A 16,684-nucleotide genomic window follows, 5' to 3' on the forward strand; every position below is an offset into this window, starting at 1 on the left:
TCTGAGAAACTGTCTTTTTTAATCAACACATTTGGAATGGCCCATGGTCTTTTTGACTTTTCCTGCCTACGCCAGTGATAAGAGCTTGCGAATTTAGAATACTCCCCCCATGCATTTCACATTCGCATGACTCAAGTGGTTACACTTAACATTATTATTCCTGTACCTGCATTTCGGTTACAACAAAAGCTCTACAACAATGGTGATTACTTTGAACATTGCCTGGAAGTGCATTATTTTAGACTTGCTCCTAAAGAACACAATATCAGGAAAGAATAAATTACAAATCAAGAAACTGAACTTGGCTGCTAAACGTACCCCGTACAAAAAAAATATCACATTTAGTTTATAAGCAACTGTAAAAAAAGCGAAGACATTACGATAACTTTCTGCGTGGGACAATTTTGGTCATGCGTACATGTTTAAAACTGCAATGTTTATCATAAACCCTGGAAATTGTCGAACAATGTTCGACGACTTTGCAAAATGATTCTATAATTCAATGTGCATCAGCTTGCTGGACACCTTTTACTCAAACCTGATTTAAAACTCTCCCTGAAAAAGCCACAATTTTGGTTTAAGAGAAGCGTGTTACAGATTATGTATACGACCACCTGATCACAGTTGTGTGGAGTGACAATCTCAATGAACTCGTAAAACCTTCAGTAGCGATTCTGGACGAAGCAGGAGGGCAACAGAAGGCCGGCGGGTGTGCAAAATACGAGGAAAAATTGCTACTGAAAAAATTGCGCGAGAATAGTTGTACGGGGAAATAATTAGCAAATATCGCTCGTCCGGTCATATATTTCATGGCAATATAAGTTGCAATAAACCTGGAGAGCCAAAAATAGGGAGTTTTTGTAGGTTTCACGTTTGTGTTTGTGCTAATAACAGGTATTGATTTTTGGGATTTGTAGCAAAATCTATCCAGTCCTTTTTATGCATACTTTAAAGTGCGATTTGTGAGGTTTGGAAATTGTGCGGTGCGCTTTGTAGATGCAACACTTATTTGGCAGTTTGTGTAAGTAGAGGTTCGAAACGGAAACGAAGTATGTTATTAAAGTCTATTGTTGTACACCAAGTAACAATTTCTGAAACTACAGAAAGTATCTGTGCAACATGCGACGACGGCATAAGGAATGCACCAGACTGTGAAAAACGAATAGTCAATTTGACCGCAGGCTACCGGCACGAGCAATCAGAGTCGTTGGCAAATGAGCTGATAAATTATTGAATAAAAAAAGTGAACGCAACTCGTGTTTGACTGAAAACCGCTGCATCGTATAATGTGTCGGGTTCCTAGAGGGCGAAAGCACTTTTGAGATTGAAGAATGTTCTCCGGTAGCGTGTAACGATGGACGTCATATTATCGTTACACGATGATCGGATAGCAGTCGTTGGTGCTGGAATTGGCGGAACGATCGACTGTCATAAGTGCTGCGGTCAGGAACTGGCAAGAAACGCAAATCAAGGAAAAAAGGAGACGCTCTATGCAGTCATGGTCAGAAACGTAACAATAAAAGATAAATGGTTGGTAAATTGTACATTTTCACTTTCTAGGAAAATATAAAGAAAAGTGTAATTCAAGAATTCTTCTGCTTTGTCGCCTAATCATTCCAAAACCACGTTCCAATATAGTTTGAGGCACGAATATTGCTGCTTCGACCACCGAGAATGGTGTATTATCAATAACACCAACAGATATAGTACGAGCGAAACTTATGAGGAATTGCCACTAAAAGAGTTATATCATCAAAATCTTATTTCTTGTCATTCTGAATGAATTGAGTTTCCATTAGCGCCCCTCCGATAATTTCGTCGGCATTTTGCATCACAAGGTCGATCGCAGTACTCGTGTTTATCATTTCGCGTATGGCGTCGCTCGTGTCCTCAATAATGCCGTCAATATTAAAGACGCGAGATGGCGATAGAGAGGATCCAGGTGAAAGCGACGCTGCGCTATGACGATTTTCGGACTCATCTTTGTTTCTGGCTTTGTTTTTGACTCTAGGAAACAACAGAGGCTTGGTTTCGTCGATTTTTGATCGAATTTTGTCCGATTTGTTCATTCCGGGGAGGGGGCTCGACTCGCGCGCATTGTCCGACGAAATATTTTCTGTGTTTTGGTCATTTTTCGCCACTTCAGCAGCATTGTTATTTGCATTTGCGTTCAACTGGGACGCGCTGTCTACGTGCCGTACAGGATTCTGGTTGTTGTCAGCAGTGACCATTGCTTGTCCTGATAAATCGGGGTCGCATCTCTTTAGCGCTTCCGACGAAGAATTTGGGGAGGTCGTGGCACCTTCAGTTTGCGAATCAAAACTTCTTTCTTTGATCATTTCCAACATTGGAGTCTTTGATATTAGGCTTGTGGTTGCGTGTTGCGATTGCCACAATCCTGCGCCTCCTGGTTCTGGAGAGGAAGACCCTGGGACCACAAGTCCCACTTCTTCACCTATCATTTAAAGATAGTCGATTACAAACTTTTCTCAAACTGTTACACCATTTTTGTTCCTATTTGTCGCTTCATACCGAAATACGATTGTAGACTTGTATATATTGATACACGCCGTCAAATACTAAGATCAAAATGCGGCTAAACTAGGACATGTGTTACAAAAGCGCACATCGATAGCAAGAAGACATTGCCAAAATTTGTTTGGCAAGTTTGCAATTATTTAGCTCAGTGTGCCGATTAAAGGCATTGAAGTCTACAACAGTATTTAAAACGAAGAAACGTGCATGAACCGGTAACAAATAAGTGTTGCTACTACCAATAAAATTTGCACTAATATGTCCTATGGCCATCCTCTCGAATCTATAACGTTTTATAAACTGAGCTACATACCACTAGGGCCGCTCAAAACCACACCCGTGTCGTCGGAGAGAGCTCCTGTACTTGCATCCAAACTCGCGAACGAGTCGACTGAGTCATCGTTTGAAACTCGACCGCGAATAAATGACCCGTGTGGCGATGAAAAAACTTCAGCTTCGCATTGTTTTCCTGACGTTTGAGCGAATCCTTCTCCGCCGTCCACGCTGGGAAAACCGGAGGCCTCGTTATAAGTAGGTGGGTTGGACACAGTGTTTTCTGCTTCAAGCGTTGAACCCGGAAGTAGTGATGGGTCATCGTGAATCGTGCTCAAATCGTAACCGGAATCGAAGTCATGATGCTTTTCCAGCCGAGATATCGGCATGCGTTGACGTCTCCTCGCAGTCGAAGATTCGCTCATACCCACTGTGGGTGGCGAAATGATGCAAAAACCATCGTCTCTACTGGATTTGTTCTCTCTCGAGGAGGATTGAGAGAAGCCCGCTGTTGACAAAATGAGACTTTCAATTATCAAATCGAAACGAAAAATTTAAATAAAGTTTACAAAAAAGGCATATCAATCCCATTTAAACATGTAACATGACATGTTATCACCATGAAAGCGCCAAAAACTGTTTTACGAATTCCATATATCCTATAGCAACGCGTAAACGCACTATATCTTGTGTTTAGATTGCGCAAACCTATGGCTCTGTTGTTTTGATTGGTGTTGCCTGGATCACTGTGGCATCCATTTTCAACAACCGAGTTTACTTTTGTAGGCAAAGATTCCTCAGTGCCTATAATGTAAGTGTGCGTCGGCGTTATATTGTCTACGTCGATGACACAAAGATCGTCGTTGGGTTTGCCTCCGTTGGGCTCAGCGAACACGCTGTCGTCCGCTGCATCGTTATGTTTGTCTTCTAGACTGTCCATCGAACTGATAACAAGGAAATGTTAATTGCAATCAACAGTTTTCTCTAAATTGTGTGCAGATTAATACACATCGTAACATAATAAGATTAAAACACAGCTAAGCTAAACCAGGACACGTGTTACGGGAATAGTATAACTCGACAGAATTCGATTGCTTTTTTTCAGAAAAAGAGGCCAACGTGCTGAAATCGGTTTGTTTTATGCCAACAAGTGGACGCAATAACAAGTGTGTCACCAACCGTGACGATATAAAAGGTCTGAGATAATCGTATACATGTGGCAAAAGTGTAAACAATCGTGTAATGCAACTAATATCTCCACGTACCTGACATGTTTGTGATTATCCAAGTTGTTATTTCTCCCACCGTCCGTCGATCCGTCTTTGGTTTCGTTCATATCACCATGCTCGACCGACTGTTTGTTTGCAAAAATATTAACCGTTATAGGGTGAACTACAGAAGTGACGCTAATGCTTGGGACGTAATTTTTACAAGTTAGTTAGGATGATGAGCCTAACACAAGAAAGTGCGTGACCAGACATCACATCCTCATTTTACTGCAGACTTCAGTCACGTTCCCTCACATATTATGTAATTTTGTCTACTTAGACTAAAAACTAAGGTCAAAAACTATGGTTCTGGTGCCAAACTCCCTTTTTTCTGTCACATCGCAACGTCACTGCCCGCTTCGTTGAATTTTACAGTACATGTTACAGCGAGGCGTTAAAATTACGCCATGGTGTAGCTCAGTGGCAAAACGCAGTATACTGGCCAGTATTTGGCAAAAAAAAACACTCTTTGGTGTTATTGTAAATACATAAAACAAGCTTGTCTGACAACATATATAAAATATTTAGGTTTTTGGTGATCGATTTCGGAATAACTTTTTAAAATGTTTCTCATTACATGGAACAATGTTGTACTTACTTTAAAAGAAAATGTTGTAAGGTTTAAATCAAAAAAATTTCAAACAGGTAATTGCGGAATAAACACTTGTCACGTCACCCAATTAAATTTATATGAACTTTTAAACCGACCACGTATGACTTCAGACCAACACACAAATGAATTAGAAAGGAAAAAGCCGCAAACCCAATCTTCACCTTAGCGAAGACGTCGCGTATGTTCATGGTAACAATGCTGCCGTTTCGTTTTGCACTCTCCAGTGCCTCGCGGCGTTTCAGCGCCTTCTCCTGTCTCTTTTGCTCCTTGTAGAATTCGGAAAAGTTGTTGACAATAATAGGAATGGGTAACGCGATGACGAGCACCCCTGTGATGCAGCAGATGCCGCCCACTAGTTTTCCTGTCGATAAAAATGTGAAAGTTTTGACGCGTTTTCGCTTGTTCCACGAAGCGCAGCACATTTTGCATCCATTGATAACGCCTTTAAGTTTACTCGCAGTAGTAAAACCGATGCAGAATATGCTGATCTTTTTCATTAGTCTAAAGAAGAACTGGCCTTGTGGTTATAAAGCTAAAAATTTAGGAAAGCATTTTTTTTATGTAACCTCAGTGAAAGATCCCGGCCGCGCGATCGCAATGTTAAACCTAACTTTGATTTACTGATTGTATGTATATTTCGATATTTCGATGTGATTTGAACCATTCCTAATTGTTGCTTACCCAAAGCGGTTTTCGGCGTAACATCTCCATAGCCTACGGTTGTCATGGTAATTGTCGCCCACCAGAAGGAGGCGGGAATACTTCGGAACTGTTCCTTGTTATCTATCTTCTCGGCAAAATATGCCAGACTGCGGAAAACCAACGTAAACCAGTTATCGCCATAGGCCATCGCGATTTCTTAAACCGCACACGAGATTTGCGGCTTGATTACAAACCCACACTCCCCGGTACATACAATTTTATCGTAGGTTTGCGGCCTGTCTGCCATTCTGGGCAAGAGTTTGAATATGTGCCGTACACCATATACCTTACAGGACTACAAAGATGAGGGGGCTTAAATTTGTCTTTCTCATGTAGTCCACGGGCTTTTACCTTTTCATACAGAAAAACAGAGTTTTTTGCGACTAATTAAACGTTGTTTCTTCTTAGTGTCATACATGAGAAACGTATTTTCAGGAATCGCGAAGCCGAAAAAATATAAAAAATTTTACTGAATGGAACGACAACCAAACCTGGAGAACATCATTATTCCAATTGCCATGAAAAGACCAAGAAGACCAAGTTCATTGTAGCTCCTTCTCATCGTGAATCCGAGGGATTGAAGTCCGGTTGAATGACGGGCGAGTTTCAATATTCTCATGATTCGCATGATACGGAAAATTTGCACGACCCGCCGGACGTTTTGGAACTGCAGAATTTGGCTGTTGGACTTCGTGAGAAAAATTGTGATGTAGTACGGCAAAATAGCTGAAAAAAATGAAACTTGTTTGAAAATACATGTACGAATGGAATTCAGATGTTTTTCAAGCGTTTACACGTGTAAACCCCGACCATGATTGAACATATTACTGTATGTAACTGTAGACGATTAAAAAAAAACTAAACACAAAATGAGCAATATATTTGCTTTCTTTTTCCTCTTGCATCTTACATAGAACTACTTCATCCCCCAAAAAGGTACACATGAAGAATACTACATGCAGTGTAACCATCAATATATCAAAACGAACAAGCTCGCCAAATTGCAACGTACCAAGTAAATCGATTATGTTCAACGGCCCCTTGAAGAATTTCCACTTGTTGGGCGATGACATGAACCTTAAAAGGTATTCCATCGTGAACCACGCGATGCAAACGCTTTCAATGTGGGCAAGTTTTTCGTTGTCATCTCCATTGTCTGCAATTGTAGAACAAAGCAATAAAATCTGAACATGTTTTTCATACATAAATTATGCTGGATGACGCATCCACTAGCGAAGTATTTGCACCTGTGTTAGTATGACATTGGTTCGTTCATCGTTGTTACATAATGTCTGGTAAATGGGTGTATATTGCGTTCAACTTTCATACCAAAGCATCGTTAGTATGGTATAACAAACACTACAACAAAATCAAGCATAAAATCGTCTTATCTACGCTATGTTCACCGATAATAATTGGAAAAGAAAGAAAAATGCGGTAGTCAAGGTGTGAAGTAACTCCCTGTACATAACTCAGCATACACAGTTCATTCAGTTCAGGAAGACATCAAAGCTTTCAAGCGGCGAAAAGTGATTTACTGTCATGGCAGTTCCTGCTCATGTTAGACATATGGTCGCCAATTAAACAACACGACTTACTTTGTAGTTCGGGCAGAGTGTTGAGGGTGAGTGCGATCGTCGATAACACAATGAAGAGAATGGACAGGATAGCAATAACCTATCAACGCATAACTTGTGTTTTTACTGTGCATACTTTTCTCCGCATTTGACAAACTATGTTATACTGTATTGGATTTTAAGGCCCCACGGAATCAAAACTGTCATGTAGATATTTGAAATGCACATAAAAAAGCTTTTGGGGCTTTGAGGTGGTGTATGTTACAACTACCCGAATCTGAGTCAACGAAATTAGATGTATCAGAAAAATTCTACATTTAAGAACTCTAACATATTTTATTAAATTCACAACAAAATCACGAACATTAGCAACGAGGTTCTGCAATTTAAAAAAAAGGCGGATGATGAGAAATGTGTAACCGTGGGACATAGGCTACCTTAGCTGCTAAAGACGAGTTGGGCTTCTCCATCAGATCCCAGATTTTCTTTCTTCTTTCAGCACAGCACATTCCCCGAAAGTCATCGCCCTGTCGTTCGCGCATTGCTTCGGCTTCTCGTCTGCAAAGTAAGACACTTTATTCTGCCATACGAAACTCGGTTGGAAGCGATGGAATGCGAAGATACGATATGGGTCCACGCCTGGTTGTGTGGGTGGCAATGCGCGTTTAAAGCATTGAAATTTAATGCTGATTATGTACCACTTGCTACATCACACACCCTCTACTATTTATGTTCGGTTGATTGTGATTTTCATGTTGGCCAGTCTATGATGCTCGTTACTGACAGTATTTGTTTAATATTTCTATGTTTTTGGAGCAAAAACGTCTTAATTTGTTTTTGTTGGGGACAAGACCGGTTGCCTCCCAAATTACACAGAGTGCGCATACGATGGACTTCCTATACCTACTGGTAGTTGCACCGCCCCGCACTAATTAAGTTTCTGCACGCAGCAGCTCAATTTGTTCTGGGAGGTGTGCGTGAAGTGAAAACCCAATCGCTCCTGGGCCATAACGCGATTTGTGACCCGAACCGAAATTACACAACGCTTGTCACGAAATCGATCCAACTGGAGGAATAGACGATCTCTATTACACCGAGGTTCCATCGCTCGTCAAGAAGAAACGCTTATTACATTTAGCATTGTACAGTTATGTAGAATACGCATGCTTCAAGATGAACAACATAGCCCTTATAGCTGCTGTAAACTTCATTTGGCAGACTGTTGTTTCTACAATCATTCTCGAAACGTCTGACAAAGGAATTTCACATCAGCTATGTGGGCTATATTGTCTATTACAAAACCGTGAGTTAAATGTTCCTGTCCATGTTTTGTTTTCGACTGTAAAGTTTTTTGCGCAATCAACACTTTGTTTTCAAATCCGATCAGACCGTTTTAAATACTGGATGAAAACAAAAGCACATGGATTCGCACTTTTTTTACCTCAGCTCTTCCAAAATTTGCTCTTTCTTCTGGTGATAGCGTGCTGCGAAAGATAAGCAACTGTTAACTGGATTTTTCTTAAAAAGTACCAAGATATTGCGCCAGGTGATACGCTTTCAAATGATTGACTAAAACTCAAGTAAAATGTCAAAGATTATAATTCCTCATCAAAATGTAGGTGCTCCAAGTGCTCATCAAATTGGCCATTTTCAATACATTGAATTATTTATCAGGCATAACACGACCATGCAAAATCCATGGTACAATAAACTTTAAATTACACAGATGCCCGGATCACCTCCAACAGATTGTCCTAATTCACATTAACCTACAATGGAAACGAAGCAAGCTGCAGTTGAACAAAGTGAGAGGGATGGAAACGTAGGTAAGGAGGCCATAATATCGCATTTTAACTTTCGGTAATAAAAGTCAATAGGCTTTCCTTCGCTTTCGGTGGGCGGTGGAAAATGCACTTTATCGTTTCAATTATTCATTCAATATAATCCGCGAACTTTGGACGCAAAAGCACTTTTGCGATGACTTAAATGATCGACTTATCTTCGAAAGTAAAAGCTTTAAAAGTGTTTTTTACTTCCGCCGGGGTCAAATGAACAACAATAAAGTAACTCACAGAAAAAACACCTAACCTTGGCAGCAAGATTCGATGTAAATATCGTCGATACCCCAATAATCGAGCTCAGTGCTGAAGGCGAGGGCGCATATGTCTTCTGGCATATGAAGCTTTCCCGTTCTGGAGACATGCAATGTAAGAGTATTAAGTAAAATTGTATTAAAACCCGTAATGTCAGAAAAGTGCCCGTATTGAATCTAAACCCTGGGGTTCCTTGAACTGTCATGTTTATGCTATTTGGACTTTACTTCTACAGGCTGTTGATAAAATATGTAAGAAAGTTCGACCAATTATGATAAAAAAATATCGGTTTACGACCTGCATCGAAAAAAAAATGGCATTTGATTTATTGACCGCAATCAATCATATGAAATACATCGGAACTTGACATCTTGTACTTGGGACAAAGAAAGGAGGGACAAAGCTGTTTCACGCTAGTATCGACAAATCGATTTTTGTTATATCAGATTGGCATTGCAATGAACAAATCAAACCATCCGTTGAAAAGTTTTGTTCATGTCATCAGGTTTGACAGGTTGGTCGATAATACGCGGTCAACTCATGTCTTATGGGTTATGTGTCATTTCTAAAGATTAGTTTTTGATGTATTGTGAAAAACCAACGGCAAACTTCCGTTGGGTAACACCTTTTCGTCATGTAAAAAAAGTCGATTTTATCGTAAAAATGTTGTTCCTTAAAATAACAGGAGCCCCAAGCACAATAATAGAACAAATATGATGAATACTATCCCTCGTTGTACTTAAAAATTCCTAAAGTGCACTTATATAACCTGGAACATATAGACATTAACGGTACTATGACGAACGAGGGATTGAATTAGGCGAAGTCAGACGCACGATTTAACGATGAAAAGCATTTGGGCGACCGCGTGCACATTGAAATTTCATGCAGGCCCACCCAGCTGAATTACATTAGCCTTCCGCAAAGCAAGGCCTCGGCGCACGTTTAATAATGTATGGAGGCCGAACTTGCAGCTCCAAACATCTGGGGTTAATGCCATTGCACATTTTGACGCTAATTCGAGCTGGCGGCTCGGAGAGTTTAACCACATCGTTTCTGTTACCTGTAGAAGTTGAGAACGGGAACGAAGGCACCCGGATGTCGATCGAAAAAGAACTCCTGTGTGTTTGGATTATAGTCATCGGCTAAACCCATGATTTGAGCTTGTGTCTCACAGTGTCGAAGGCGTCCTAGTCGAGTACGTGGCAATTTGTCCAAGGTTCCCCATCTTGACTGTAGACAACGACAAAAACACTTGCCGCATATTCGGAAATTTTTTTTGTATTTACAACACTGTTAGAATTTGCTCTGCGGGTGTGTGGAAATGGAAAGAGGATTACAGTTCGGAGAAAATTTATTGAAACAGGCCAGTGGAGGCATTACAGGCGTTTCAAAATGACACTAGTTATCAATAAAAATATTCTGTAAAAACACCTATCTATAAAAGGAACAATCGTATTTTAATTTGTGCGATACAAAATTATTTCACAACAGAATAGCAATAAAAAATAATTGTTTTGGCGTACGTTTCTCTACTCGTTATATAGGTATGATGCAATACAGTGTCCCCTGCTTATTTTACGTAAATCGCAAGTGTTGTGCGTATAATACACGTTGCATTCACCTTCAAAAACATACATCATGTCAAACGACAACATCCCGAAAATCCCGAATATACCTCGTGTATTATGCCGCCAACGTTGATGCGAATCCGCCTTTGGCACGTTTCCTCCACCTCCTTGTCCGTGTCGAACTGCTGCGACCGGCGTCTCTTGGGGCCTGGCATTTTCCGCCTCCTGCCGCATCAAAACAAAACAGCGTCACACACGCGCACATGTTGTTATCGCCTTGGCGAAAAACAAGTGGTTTTCGTTCGAAGCCAGTGACATTTTTGCACTCCGCTTTTGACGTTGTGTGGTTTTCGAGACAAAATGTTCATATGAGCCATGCCGTCTGTTCGTCTTCATACTGTGCCAACAGACCATATTGCTGGGTTAAAAGGTTATAATAAAGTTAAATAGGGTTCCATTAAACTTTGCCGCGCAGTGACAGCGAGCCGGATTTTCTCCAATTGTGTCACTTGACTCTAGAAATTCGAGTACTACACATATTCGTTAATAGAAGTTTTGTGACATGTCACACACGCCCTGATCATCGCTATCGCAGTATGGTTGAACATACAGTGTTTTTTATTTGTTTTTGTTACCTTACATGCATAAACCAAACGTTTAACCTTCTTTCTCGGTTATCTTTTGAGAGCTATTCACGAAAATCGGCAGTCAAAATTTCTCAAATTACTTTTGCGGTTTGAAATAACATTTTCTCTTAGTATGGTCTTAAAGGGCATGTTGATTTCATTCAGTTAATCGCATATAGAAGTAGAAACCGCAGCTTGATAATGATTTCATCCAGTTCTCCTAGCAAAACTTACACAGTTTGTTGTAAACGATTAAAGACAGTGGATATTTTGGACGATTTACGCGATTTCTTGGTCTTGGACAACTTTTCCGGATTGGAATGATCGTCCAACGATTTGGATTTGGGCAACAGGGAAACCCTGGCTTCCAAGCCCCGGGGGTCGTTATTCGATGATTTACATCTTCTTCGGTCAGGATCCGAAATCAGTTTCGAATCCGGAGACAAAGGCATCCCGAGACGGTTAAGTCCGCGGGATGGAGACGATTTGTCACACAATAGTTGGGTTTTACTGCTTTCCGGTGTGAAATCCTGTCTAAACACGGAGACTTCGTCGGTTCGTTTTGAGCGCATGGAGCTAGTCATCGGGTCAGCACTAACTGCTGAGCCATTGTTTAACTTGAAGGCGCTTGGTGTTGATGCACGCCTGTAGGCGTCATATTGTACCCCGCTTGGCTCGCAGATTATTCCGTCGAAACTGTTGCGCCATTGCCTTGTACTCTGGCCTTCCGTACAACGGCGACTGAAGCGAGAATCGATCATTTTGGCTCAGATTTCACAAGTTGTGATTCACACAAGCTTCAAAACGCGTCCGAGGTGTTCATTATTGCAACACATATCACGGTGCCATTTAACTAAAAATGGTTGAGGGACATTTTGAAATAATTATAGTCTACATTTTTTTGTTTTTCCTGTGTTCTTACATTGGTGCAGCGTTAGTAAGGCATAAGCACTCTAGTCGTATTTACAAACAATGTTTGAACTGTTGGAAAACATGAAGACAATCGTCATGGTCGTTTCGAGGCAACCTGCAACTACTGGGCTACTAAAATCTATTCCAAAGCAAACACAAGAAACATAAGGAACCAAACTATGCACTCGAAACGAAACAACTTGCGGTTTCACGTCCACATACAGCGTGGTGCTTACCATGACACACAGAACAAACCTTTTCCGCAAAGGAAGCGGCATTTCAACCTCGTGGGTCACCTACCTTATTGATTACACTGGTCAATATTCAAAACCTTATTCAACAGACACATTTACATTTTACACCTCAAAAATTCTGTAATTTAAACCACGTACACTTTCAAGCACCTGTCTTCGCAATATGAAAAAGCATTTGTACCAAGCTATTTGCTTATCCGAAACTACTGTACTAGTAACCTGCACCTGTCAAAAATACATTTAGCACCGCCAACAAACCCTGTCACTCGGATGCCATGGCAACTAACAATTGGCCCGGTGATGAACAAAAATCCTCGAAGCAAATTGACTGTATGGAGGTGGGCGCTCTAGTGAGAATAAGCGACGCTTTGCGTGAACGGATTATGCCCCGCAGGTAGCACGTCAGCCCGTCGGGCGCTTTTTACGCTTGAGTCGGTTTACTGTGACTCGCCGTGCCGCAAGAGCTACGTTTTAAATTGCCCTCGAAACTCTCACTGCTGTCTCTGTACACCGGAAAGACTGCAGGTAAACACAGTATACGGAACACTGCCAAAACAATCGTATTTATAACCAGCTGCTGCTGGTATTGGACTGACTGCGATGTGCCGTTGTCCGACGCAAGCTTTGATCACCACACATACATTTCCGTCAGCACTTCTCAATAGCGAGGTAGAACTGACGCAAGAAATCCCATGGCGTGTTGCTTTATCACAAAGGCGGCTTGCGTGTTTCATTCATCATACACGCGCCACAGTCTGGGGTTGTTTAGTCGAATATTCAATAGATCGATTGAACAGAATTTAGCAACGCGTCACGCTGAACAATTACTAGCTTAGGCAGTGATACATAAATCAAATTTTCCTCGTATATACAGTGGCCGACAGGAAACAACTAGCTTTTTAATATCCCCATCAGCAACATGACAGGTGTCGGTTTAGGATGAGAATGATTCGAAAAGCGCATTTTATGCCGACTAGCTGGCAAAAAAACAAGTGTTCTTTTGTGTTTAAGTTGCAGCTGCACGTTTGATCGACCACAAACCCAATGTTGCAGTCGTTCCAGTTGAGCGCGCGCGTACCTCCTTAACAAACACGACGATTTTGATCGATGCTGGAAAAGTACCTACGCTAGAATGAAATTGTCTTTTCTGTCAGCGCTAATTCCAACTTTAGGGCTTTGTGCTCATTCCATGTAACAGCAACCAAACGGTATCAGCAATTTACAGCAACTACGCATATTGATACCATTCAGTCATGCTGCTTTGGTAAGCTTGGCAATTTTATTTAAAGAGCACAACTGCAAGGCGAACTATATTTTGTCAATCAACTTTGTAAAACACAAATCTGAATGCGTTTATACGTTGCACTGTCTCTTGATTTTTTGTCGTTTTTTGAAACTATGTTTAAGTGCTTTTGTCATAGAATTACTGACAATGACTAGCACCACTAAAATAGAGACAGAGCTTCGCACTGTCATCTCCTAAGGGAAAACACACACTGTCGACAGACTCAGCTGGCACATCAAGCCTTCCCCCACTTTGAAATCACGAATTAACTTTATGAGCATCGTTAGTACGCTTCAGATCCCAGTTAGCATCTGTAACAAGTTATGCGTGTAATTACAACCACGCTCGCTTCCCCCAAATTTCTTTTAAAAGCAAACAAGCGAAAAATTACAAAGCTTGCGTTCAAGACTGCGGTGAAAGTATAAATAATTCAATCACCATAAATGCTTTTACTTCCACAATCAATCACCTTGTATAATACCCGTGCGGTAACGTCGCCCTGTAAAATAGGCACAAATGCCTTGACGTCGACTTCCATTTCCCCTTACAAACTCGCTGTTCAAAAAACGTGTTGAACTCAGTCCAATGGCACCTCTAGCGGACAAATAGATAGTTTGATTTCGAACGTCACGTGGAGATAGAGACCCGAAACAAGGATGCTTTGTCGAAAGTTTTGTGCACAAAAAAAAAAAAAAAAAAAATTTAAAATAAATTTAGAAGGTAACATGACAACTTGTCCAGTGGAAAGTTCTCCGAATGTGATTTTCTGGTATTTTTTCACACCTGAAAAAACTAATTACCATCACTTTTCGCTGATGTTATTTATGTCCCAAACTGCGGAATGCCGGATTGAACCGGCTTCAAAATGGCGTTCAATGAAGTAGGCTGACGTCAGAATTTTCAAGAAGCAACCATTTAGAAATGACTGGGCCTAATTTAAGTCATATTTATAATGTATGAACGAATATCACATTTCCTCTCTTTGAGACAATTGGTGTTGCTGTCTTAACATCATTTGCAAGAATACGATATCTTGCTGAAATAAGCAGATGGGTATAAGGTGCGTCCGGCTGTTGTAATTTATTAAAGAGTCAAGTGAAATTATTTTTACCTTTTTTAATGCTTGTTCGGTTGGTGATAAATTCTAAGTTGTTCCAATCATCAACTGCTCCTTAAAAAGTCAAGGTAATCCAAAAGGGTTCGCACATGTTTGTTGAAAAATCATCAGATTCATGTTCGCTACTAACGATATGAACAAAAAATAATCATTTGAAAGTCAAATGGAAGTAATAACTCCTATCGTGGGTGTATAGAAGTGTCATGACGTTTAGAAGACTGTACACTGAAACAAAGCTCAAAGAGTCACAATATACTTTGCAACTAAGTAAATTTATTGCTTTCCATTTCCAAGCATCTATGCATTAATTAAGAACTAATACAGTGTCAACATTCTTCCTTTACATGACCAACATCCCAAGGTTCTAAGCCCGAGATTAAAACAACACGTGAATCATACCCTGCGCTAAGTGGCTCTGATTAGGTTGATCTAGATGATACCCGGTGGTACCTTGATAAATCAATAAGCGTCCGGGCTGCTTTGGGATCATGCATCAAAACACCAGGGAGATATCGAACTTGGCTCGATTCGGGCACCTAAACTGGCGTTTGAAAGACAGCTAAAGCGGACCAAGGTGTCGTAAACTAAGGGTAGCTATTTGCTTAATGCCCGAACGAGGTGCACGTCCAAGTTAGGCATAATTAATTGAACGCACATTTTCCATTAGCAACATTGCACGCCGACGCTCTGCGACGGCCTAAAATTATAATTAATCCCGTTAGCGTGGCAACCATGTTGGCAACAGAGCATGTTTTTAACGAGTTGCCTTGCATTTGTCAATACCGTTGGTGAAGACTTTTCCATAAATCTATTTCAATGAGTAACGTCTTCCCGAGACAGAAAATACGAAGCTGGATATTTAAGATCCCTAGCCAACGTTGTGTTAGCAAAAAGCGGAGGAATTTCCACATCGATTTTTCATTACCGAACACTGCAATGTTGCAGGTTTATTTTCCGGAATTAACATTGATTGGCGTGCTGATGAAACGTTTCTAGGTTCCCTGTCTTATCATGGACAATCAAGGCCACTCATAAAGGCCATGTGATCTTCAATAGTACTTTTTGACCTCGATCAATATGGGTCATCAAAGGCTGTTAAACCGATTGCCCTTGCTTTATTCGTTAAACGGCAACGACACACAACGGCACTCGAGTCGTTTTTTTGTTCAAACTTTTTATTTAACCACATTTTTTAACAATTTCTCATTTTCTCTGTCTATAATTGTTGACTGTATGTAAAACGAGAAGCGTTTTATGTCTCCAATGTATCGGCAACATGAATAAACATGTGCTTGTAACTGTAATCCTTCTACAAATCATGTCTAAATATAATTTTACAGCGGTTACTTGGCATTGCGTACTGCTCCATCTCACTAAGTAAGACTCGAAAGTATCTGCATATTTAACGTGGTGCGGTCAGGAAGATCTGAATCGCTGCTGCTGTGGCCTTTCTTTCCATTCCTTCCTTTTTGACTTTTGCGAACAGAACCTTGATCGCAAGGATTACTGCATTGCTCAACGTTCTTTTTGTTTTCAAAGCGCATCGGAGACTTGCAGGTTGCATGAATATTTAATGCTTTGCGAGATAGAGCAGTGCGGTCGACCACAATATAACTACGCCCTCGTGTAAATTCACTCGTTTGTAACTCAAACCTATGTAACCTGCAAATGTCGCCTGTACATGTATAATAGTTGTGATTCGATAAACGACCGACAGACACAGGCTTTGTCCGCCTGCATTGGCTAATTAACGCAGCCGCGAAAAACGTCACCGCTCATCTCGGGTGCTTGTTCGCGTTATGCCAACCACTCCCAATCTCACTGCAGCGTTGATGGATAGTCGATCAATGAACCAACA

General features: G+C 40.8%; 1 protein-coding gene across 1 annotated transcript; it reads right to left on the reverse strand.

The window, feature by feature from the left end:
* Positions 1-585: 585 nt before the first annotated feature.
* Positions 586-12,919, reverse strand: LOC145903306 (uncharacterized). The gene is made up of 15 exons (XM_082991383.1): positions 11,493-12,919; positions 10,740-10,857; positions 10,125-10,294; positions 9,057-9,160; positions 8,410-8,452; positions 7,406-7,526; positions 6,990-7,068; positions 6,404-6,547; positions 5,883-6,117; positions 5,371-5,498; positions 4,851-5,050; positions 4,074-4,162; positions 3,517-3,752; positions 2,849-3,316; positions 586-2,455 (listed from the first exon to the last, which is right to left on the reverse strand). The coding sequence occupies exons 1-15, from the start codon at positions 12,017-12,019 to the stop codon at positions 1,761-1,763; spliced, it is 3,357 nt and encodes a 1,118-aa protein (XP_082847509.1). The 5' UTR covers positions 12,020-12,919; the 3' UTR covers positions 586-1,760.
* Positions 12,920-16,684: the final 3,765 nt, after the last annotated feature.

Source organism: Ascidia mentula, chromosome 5 (assembly GCF_947561715.1).
Source record: "Ascidia mentula chromosome 5, kaAscMent1.1, whole genome shotgun sequence".
Classification (NCBI taxonomy): Eukaryota; Metazoa; Chordata; class Ascidiacea; order Phlebobranchia; family Ascidiidae; genus Ascidia; species Ascidia mentula.